The 8,965-nt window shown below is 40.3% G+C and overlaps 2 protein-coding genes across 2 annotated transcripts in view; one reads left to right on the top strand and one right to left on the bottom strand.

The window, feature by feature from the left end:
* Positions 1-8,965, top strand: part of LOC119422585 (septin-9) — a gene marked incomplete in the record, with an annotated part of 51,551 nt that overhangs the window by 8,936 nt on the left and 33,650 nt on the right.
* On the bottom strand, positions 5,954-8,233 carry LOC119422584. Its single transcript, XM_037689965.1, has 2 exons — positions 6,933-8,233; positions 5,954-6,397 (listed from the first exon to the last, which is right to left on the bottom strand). Exons 1-2 carry the CDS (start codon positions 8,113-8,115, stop codon positions 5,964-5,966), a joined length of 1,617 nt encoding a protein of 538 aa, XP_037545893.1. The 5' UTR covers positions 8,116-8,233; the 3' UTR covers positions 5,954-5,963.

The raw sequence follows: 8,965 nt of genomic DNA, 5'->3' as shown, positions 1-8,965 counted from the left end.
TACCGCAAACCCACCCACACAGACCAGTATTTGCAGTTTGACTCCCATCACCCTTTGGAGCACAAGTTAGGAGTCATCAGGACTCTGTATCACAGAGCAGACAGCATCCCCACTAGCTCAGGAGCCAGGCAGAAGGAGAAATCCTACACAAAACAGGCTCTAGAGCAATGTGGATATCCTAACTGGGCCTTCCTGAAAGCAGAGAAGAAACCCAAACAGGACTCCAGTCAGCCATCAGGTGAAAAGGAGGAACCCAGACCCAGACCAGTGGTCATTCCGTATGTTGAGGGGGTATCAGAAAAACTGAGACGTTTATTTTCCAAACATAACGTCCCAGTGGCTTTTAAACCCCAAAATACATTACAGCAAAGACTGGTTCATCCCAAAGATCCAGTCCCCCGGCACAAACAGAGTAATGTTGTGTATGCTGTTCAGTGTCAGGAGGGCTGTGATCAGTCTTACGTCGGGGAAACTAAACAGCCACTGGCCAAAAGGATGGCCCAGCACAGAAGATCAACATCATCAGGCCAGGATTCTGCGGTCTACACTCATCTCCAGGCCAGCGGTCACTCTTTCAAGGATGAAGATGTTCACATCCTGGACAGAGAGGAACGATGGTTTGAGAGAGGAGTAAAGGAGGCCATCTTTGTGAAAAGAAATCATCCATCATTAAACAGGGGTGGAGGCCTCCGGGTTCAACTGTCCCCCTCTTACAATGCTGTGATTGCTAGTATCACTCAGCCCTCTGTGAGTAGTAAACAGCCATCAGTGTGCTAATGACCCATTGTTAGGCTGATGGTCCTTCTTGAGCATGTGATCAGCTGGTTTTGGTTGTCAGCAGCAAACTGGTTGATCCACTCTAAGAAGGTGCTATTTAAGAGACTGAGCTGAAAACAGCACCTCAGACTGAGGAAGTCTCTTGGATGAGAGACGAAACGTTTCTAGATTTTTTTGCTTTGTTTTGCTTTTGTTTTTTTGAATGTCCAGAGGACCAGATTGAACTTTTTTGGATTTTTCTACCTGGATTATTGAGCATGCATCAGGATAAAATAGAAATAGTATCAAATGAAAACTATTCAATTTTAACAATTCATTTAAGGAAATGAGGTCAATTTGTCCTCTAGTAGTCATTCATTCATTCAACCTTTATTTAAACGGATAAATCACATTGGGCCTCGGAGACTCATTTACAAATGAGACCTGTTTGGACAGACAAAAACAGAGATTAACTGGACACATGTAGGAGTTGGAGGCGAAAAAAAAAATTCATATCAGACTTTTTTTTTCTTGCCTGAGAAAAAAACCCTCTAATATAAAAAAAAAAACACCTCACACAAACAGCACATAGTGACGTAGACATTCTGCAAACGGAGACGAGAGCGGTCAACAATGCTTATAGATGCTCTCGAGGTCACTGTAAGAGTTCTGATAAGATAATCAGTCAATGTCCTCCGGTGAGATCCATAAACATTCTCAAGGTATGTCGAGGAATGGCCAAGAATAACGTCTGAGAATCCAAGAGTCCCGAAATGATGACACAAAGTTTATTCAGCTGGATTCATCTGGTTATCAGTTGGAAATTCCCCAGGGAGGGGGTGGTGAGCATCAGATCACATTTTCTCCAGGCAAATTCAGATAAGATGGCCTTGAAGGCCAGCCAAGGGAACCAAATTTCGATAAACACACAGTTGTTTTGGGGACAGGCAGAACTTAATGACTTCTACTTGAGTCTGTGTTGGTCCACTCAGTTACGAAATGTCCAAAATACATGGCCATACCGATGGAACGTGACTGAGTAAAATCCCCAAGATCTGATCCATTCAGCCCAAAGCATTTGAGTCCGGGTACTCGAGTCACGAACCAAGCCATCATAAAGGCAAGCAGCATGATCGGGTCCAAATTTGCTGCAGATGACTTCCTTGATTGTAAATAAAACCAGCAACCAGCCAAATCCAAAAAAGCAGAAACCAGTTATCGAAAATCCAATTAAATATGTGTCCTTAAAATCCACAAATTGCAGCAGAGATAGACACATCATCAAGTCATCCAGTCGATGAGATATCCAGCTGTGTGTGTGCCAACAGGGCAAATCGGCTCCCCTAAAGCCTGTCTTCTCTTCGAAGAAATGTTGTAAATTGAGTTGAGGGACCAACTGATCAAAACAGTCCATAATTATGGTTCGGAAGAAATGCAAGAGAGTCTCACAGCAGTTTCAACGACAGACAGAGCAGCAAAGTAGGGCTGCAACAACGAATCGATAAAATCGATAAAAATCGATGATTAAAAGCGTTTGCAACGAATTTCATTATCGATTCGTTGTGTCGTGCAATCATGCGTCTTTCACGGTGCTGCAGAGTCGTTTTGTTCACGGGCAGTTCATTGTCAATGCTGACTGACTGAATAAAGTTTGAAAAAAAAAAAAAAACCTCTGCAGCGCGAGTTGAACAGAGCAAGGAGGAAACAGAGCAGAGGCTGTTTTCAAAGGAAAATAAGTAAATTTTACAAATGACCAACGCAGCAAAAACTGTTCGACCCAAGTCCTCCAAAGTGTGGGAGCTCTTCACAAAGATAAAAAATGAGAAGCATGCCGCTTTGAAAATCGCCGACACGACACAGGAGAACCACGCTGATAAATGTAAACATGTCGGAGTCACGAGGAGGAGGAAGGAGCTCAGCAGCTGATAGAACTCGTCTCACTCCCAACTCGTGTTGCAGGTGAGTCTCTACAATTTAATACATTGTTCTGTTTCCAAGTGAGAAACTGTAACGTCAGTCTGTCTGGTCGATGAAGCTGCTGCTGCTTGTTTGTTTGTTTGTTTGCTGATTAATGACGGTGATAGAGAACGTGTGTGTTACTTTTTATTTTATTTAATTGGTACAAGCAGTGTTTAAATGTGATTTATAAATAAATCTAACACAAAGATAATAATTTAATGATTAAGCTTCAACTTTTAATTTGCTGGCAAAGTCTGAAGACACTGCAGATATGGCAGGATGAATTGCATTTAAACAGGAATCAAAGTAATTTATTACATCTACTCAAATGTGTGTAATTAAGTATTTTATATATGTGTGTGTGTGTGTTTAATTGCTCTTTTAGCTACTTTTGCCTGAACCTAACACTGTAAGTGAAACAAGGCATTTCTTGAGTTGCTGTAAATTATGCTATAATACATATTTATTCTCTCATTCCAGAAAACACCAACAAACAACAACATCCTTCATGATGGACAGGTATCATGGACACCACAGCAGCAGCTGTATTCACTGAAAGCATCCTTAAATAATCATCAATGACATGAGGCCTCTGTCGATGGTTGAAGACGAAAGCTTCACTACAATGATCCACACTTTTAATCCAGGTTACAATAATCCACACTTTTAATCCAGGTTACACTCTTCCCTCAATGACACATTTTACAAAGTAGCTACATATTGTGCAGGTATAAAGATACATTTGTATATATTTTTGTGTACATTAATTTTTTTTAAGCTATTTGACTAACTTGTATTTTTTATTATTCAATATTTTACTAACAGAATAGTCAAATAGCAACCTGTTTTTTTTTTGTGTGTGAATTGCTATGTCAGTCAAATGTTCAATTTTGGAATAAAGGGGTGGAAATTAAAACGTTGTTGTTGTTTTTTTTCCGATTCATCGATTAATCGAAAAAATAATCGGCCGATGAATCGATTATTGAAATAATCGTTAGTTGCAGCCCTACAGCAAAGCAGAGAGGGAGGGGAGAAGCATCCGATCTCGTCGAGAGCAAGTGGTGAAGTCCAAGTTTATAGCAGCATAACAAGCCAACCCTAACTATAGGATTTATCAAAAAGGAAAGTCTTAAGCCCAGTCTTAAAACTGGACAATGTGTCAGCCTCATGGACAGAAACTGGAAGTTGGTTCCACAAGAGAGGAGCCTGATAACTGAAAGATCTTCCTCCCATTCTGCTTTTGGAAACTCTAGGAACCCAAGTAAGCCTGCAGTCTGAGAGCAAAGTGCTCTGTTAGGAAAATATGGAACAGTAAGATCTCGAAAATAAGAAGGAACTAGGTTGTTGAGGCCTTTGTAGATTACAAATAAGATTTTGAATTCAATTCTGAATTATATAAATATAATAGTATATTAAAATGTTATCTCCTTCCCGATTTATTCCTTACAGTTCAGCAGCTGAGGTTTAAAATGAGGCTCTGCAGTCAGTGGCACAAACACCACTCGAAGCTTCTGGATGTTTTTTCCGTGTGTTCAAAAATGAATAAAAACAATTATCCAACGAGCTCTTTTTAACCAAGCTGTAACGTGTCTTTGATTTAAAGTAGAGTTCTCTGTATAATTAGTATCTTAACATTTGTAGAGTTAATTGAGCAACCTCATTTTACAGAAACAGTTTAATTCTGGCCAGACTGACGAGCTGACAGCCGAGGCACATTGCTGCCATCTTCAAAGAACTTCACCACCCTTGGTTGGTGTAACAGAGTACTCTGGCAGGAATATTATTATATTATTGTTGGAAATGTCCTGTTCTGCATCAGAAGTGCTACAGCTAGCTGCTGATAGTTACGCTTTCCAAAACAAGGGTCCATTGTGCGGGACGAGTAGTTCCCGTCTAACCTGCAGCTGAATCTACGAACATAACGAAGCCTCTCATGCAGCTCCGTAAATATTGGAACTCCAGATAGTTTTAAATGAAACTTCCTGCATGGGAGGAGAAACGTCTTCAGCTTCAGAACAGATGTTTAGTTTTTTACTTTTTTCGATTAAACACGAATGCTCAGCTGAGGATCTAGTGCATTCCTGCATATATTCAAGTCATGCCATTTTTATTGCTAATAAAATTCATGTTTCTTTTCATGTGCTTAAATTTTATTGTTTTCTCTTTTTGGCCCTCATCGCTTGTCTGACTTTTGACTTTGAGCTGCTCTGTTTATCTTTTCCTTCTTCCGTCTCAGTGTGACACATGCTCACCACTGTGGCATCCTGTTTCGATATACTTGTCTCTCTGTGTAGAACAAGGTAGTGTTGTGGTCAAGACCACCTAACCCGAGACCAAGACAAGTCAAGACCAGAGTGTACCGAGACCGAGACAAGACCAAGACTTTTAGGGTCCGAGACCAAGACAAGACCAAGACTTTTAAAGTCCGAGACCAAGACAAGACCAAGACCGAGGGAGGGCGAGACCAATTCGAGACCAAATCCACAAATAAAATAAAAAAATAAATAAAATGTTATTATAAAATATTTTTATAAAGTTATGAGCCTTTTTAATGTGTCAAAACTGATGATTTTACCAGACAGTAATGTTTTTACGTTTTTAAACAGTGTTGTTTGTGAAATGAATTTTGTACTGCAATGTCTTTTGTACACAACTTGTGCATGCTTACTTTAATTTATTTAAACTCTAATTTAGGTGACCCATTTTGATCCTAATAAAACAAAACTCAAGATGCATTTACCTTCTTTTGGTCTCTTGAAGTCAACATGAAATACTGGGCAGTATAAATGCAGTCTTTAGGATTAAATTGGAAACTTGAAGTCAGTTACTTTCTAAAATTGTTTAATTTTCATTTAGACTTGTGTATTTGCTTGGGGATCTTCCATTGTATGATCCAAGGCACATTAAGAAAAAAAACACAATATCATAAAAATCACCCAAGAAAACTTAGTAGCTTATTCATATTCATAAAGTTTCAGAGAAATAACTGCACTGCAGGCAGCCAGGAATGTGAACAAAAACTACTACAGAAAGAAAACCACGAGGCTAATCAATTTCAACGTTGCAGCTATACAAAGCAACACAAAGTTTGCCCGATGCATAACTACTTCAAAAAAATCCCACTTTGGCTGTGGCTGCATTTTGGAAGGAGTCGACGGGGGAGAGGACAGCCCCCGGAGGGCAAAACGTCAGTCTTTCCACAAAAAAAAAAAAAAAAACGGTCCAGATGACTAACTGATTATTGGAGTTTAAAGAAGTGTTTCATTGCATTTAAGAAATATGAGTGATTGCAACATTCTGTGGCCTAAACGTGCACGATGGGGTCTCATTAAAATGCCTCCTCGACTGAAAACCCTTTCCACTGGTGCAGAGGAGGCAGGGACTGATAGGACCTTCATTGCCAAATTGTGCAGTTGTGGAAATCTAGTGTGGTTTTTTGCCCAGAAGACAAGTGCATTGTCTGTGTCAAAGTCACGGATGGCATCAAAGTATTTCCTTATCTGTGTGTGTATGCTTGAATCCTGGTCTGAGCTGTGCTTTTTGTATGCCTTGTAGCGGGACAGAAGGCGAGGGTATTTGTTTGGTGGCGAATCACTGGCTGCGGCTGGATCCACATTCACAACTTCTGAGCAGGTGTCTTCTTTCATGTCCATCATCTTCTCCACCTCTAAGATCAATGTTTCTGAAAAACACAAACACAATGACCGAGTTAGATTTAAAAGGATATGCACATATCAGAGTTGAATTAAATACGTTTAGGACCTTTTATTAGGGGCCTCCGATGTGCGTCCCATCAGTGTATGAATGTGATAAAGCTCTGATTAGTCTCCTTTGAATGATTTGTTCAATTAGCTTTGTAGAGATCTAGTAGAGTGCCGTATGAATGTGTAAATGAGGCACAGATTGTAATGTAAAGTGCTTTGAGTGTCTGATAAGATAGAAAGGTGCTATATAAGTACAGTCCCATTTAATATAAAAGTGAGTCAGGATTGTGTACAATAGGCATGTTACCAGCCTAAATATAAAGAATATCTGTTTCAATAGGCTCAGAGTGTACAAAATATGTTTTTATGACAAAAGTAAACAGATGAAATGAAGACTATGAATTCCACTGTAAGACTAGTTAAGGCTTTTATAGACAACTAATTTGAAATATTTTAGGATTTATGATTTTGCAAATAAGACATTTATTTTCAGCAGAGAAAATATATACTGACCTGTCAGTGTCTTCTTAAGCTCATCTCTGAACTTTTTCACTGATGTTGAATTTCCCCCATTGGTAACATCTAAGTCCACCCAGCTTAAGCCAAACTGAGGATCCAGCATGGTGGCCAAGAAGTAAACATTGTGGTTAAAAGGTTCCTCTCTTCCACTGTCTTTGGCCATGCTTGTTTTTAAAAAGATTCCAGAAAATCTTTTCACCAGAGACTGCTGGAGGGCTCTGACCAATGACTGGCACTGCATTCGAGTGTCCTCCATCTTGAGGAGGTGTGTATTCAAGTCCAGGACAGTTGGAACCACCATACTAATGGTAACTGATTTCTCCCCTTCTGTCAGGTCTGTTACCTCAGAAAATGGAGCAAGAACTGCACTCAGTTCCTTCAGCTGGTTCCACTCACGGGCACTAAACACCAACTCCTCGTGATCCTTGCTGCACATTTCATTCAGGGCTTTGTGGTCCAGAGCTGTGAAGGCCTGTACTTGTTTAAATATACTGTTCCATCGAGTTGTGTTTGCAGCTGGAATGGTCCTATTAGTGCCAAACGTAGCCTCAAACTTGTCTTTGAATTGTGAACTGCTATGCAATAAGGTGGTGAACCGTGATGTTTTGGCTATTGTGTGAGAAATGGCCTTGACCTCCTTCATGCCGTCATTCACAACTAATTGCAGAGAGTGTGCAAAGCAGGAAAGACGTGCACCAGATGACCAGGGTAATTCGGTGTCTTCCTGAGAATTAATGTCCTCCCACAGGTGCTCGTCATCTAAATGCTCCTCTTCACTCTCGCTGTCATCAGATTGGGGCATGTGTACTTTGAAAGCACATTTCATATTGGCAGCATTGTCTGTTATGATATAGCTAATTTTGTCATGGATACCGTATTCCTCTGTGATCTCCTCAAAGGCAGACGCAATGTGCTCTCCAGTATGTCTGCCTGTGAAACGCCTACAGTCCAGCAGGTAGGATTCAAGTGCATAGGAATCCTTTGATTTGTAGCACACGTGGGCGGTCACCCCAAGGAAGGAGCGTAGCCTGCGATCAGACCAGAGGTCAGTTGTTAATGACACAGATGACTGGGTCTTCAGTTTCTCCAAAACAGTTTCCTTGACCTTGATTACCAACTCTGGAATTTGTCTATCAGAAACCGTTTTTCTAGAGATTGGTGTGTATTTACTATCCATAACTTCAAGAAAGTGTTTAAAATGACTGTTTTCCACAAGTGAGAGAGGCAGACAACACCCAATGATCAAATCTTGGACAATGGCTTGACTGATGGCTTGTTGCCTTGGTGATTGTGGGCTGTAGAGCTGCACTTTCTGCGTAAATAATGGAATTGATGGCTGTGTGACTGTGACATCATTCTGTTGCCCTGCCTTGTATTCCAGGAACCTAAAAAATGCAAAGGAGGAATCAGTATATCTGGTCATGAACATCAATTACATCAAAAGAACACTTAAAAATAAGTAGCAACTTCATAAATGTATGTCAAATATATTCTCCATTGTTTATCATAAGCAAAAATTAAACTTAGAAAAATCTAACAAAGTTAAATTGGGTCCTCTGGATGGGTTTAAACAATAAAAAATTATACAAATGTTTTGTCTTTCATCCAAAAGACTTCTTCAATATGAGGAGCTATATTAAACTCAAGAGCTACATTTTCAGGCCAGGATTCTGCGGTTTACATTCATCTCCAGGTCAGAGGTCACTCTTTCAGGGATGAAGATGTTCACATCCTGGACAGAGAGGAACGATGGTTTGAGAGAGGAGTAAAGGAGGCCATCTTTGTGAAAAGACACCGTCCATCTTTAAACAGAGGTGGAGGCCTCCGGGTTCAACTGTCCCCCTCTTACAATGCTGTTATTGCTAGTATCACTCAGCCCTCTGTGAACAGTAAACAGCCATCAGGGTACTAACAATCCATCATTAGGCTGATGGTCCTCCTTGAACATGTGAGCAGCTAGTTTCATCAACAACAAACGGTTGGTCCACTGTAAGGAGGAACTATTTATAGGGCTGAGCTGAATGCAG

This window comes from Nematolebias whitei, chromosome 16 (genome assembly GCF_014905685.2).
Source record: "Nematolebias whitei isolate Nwh7 chromosome 16, NemWhi1, whole genome shotgun sequence".
NCBI lineage: Eukaryota > Metazoa > Chordata > Actinopteri > Cyprinodontiformes > Rivulidae > Nematolebias > Nematolebias whitei.
This window is presented reverse-complemented; position numbering and strand designations above follow the sequence as displayed.

What these genes read in the sequence shown, in the direction of transcription:
- LOC119422584 (XM_037689965.1), bottom strand. Translation starts at nt 8,115, where the DNA reads ATGGATAGTAAATACACACCAATCTCTAGAAAAACGGTTTCTGATAGA. An exon ending in GCTTAAGAAGACACTGACAG is followed by an intron (nt 6,398 to 6,932) that starts GTCAGTATATAT and finishes TGTGTTTTTCAG; the next exon opens with AAACATTGATCTTAGAGGTG.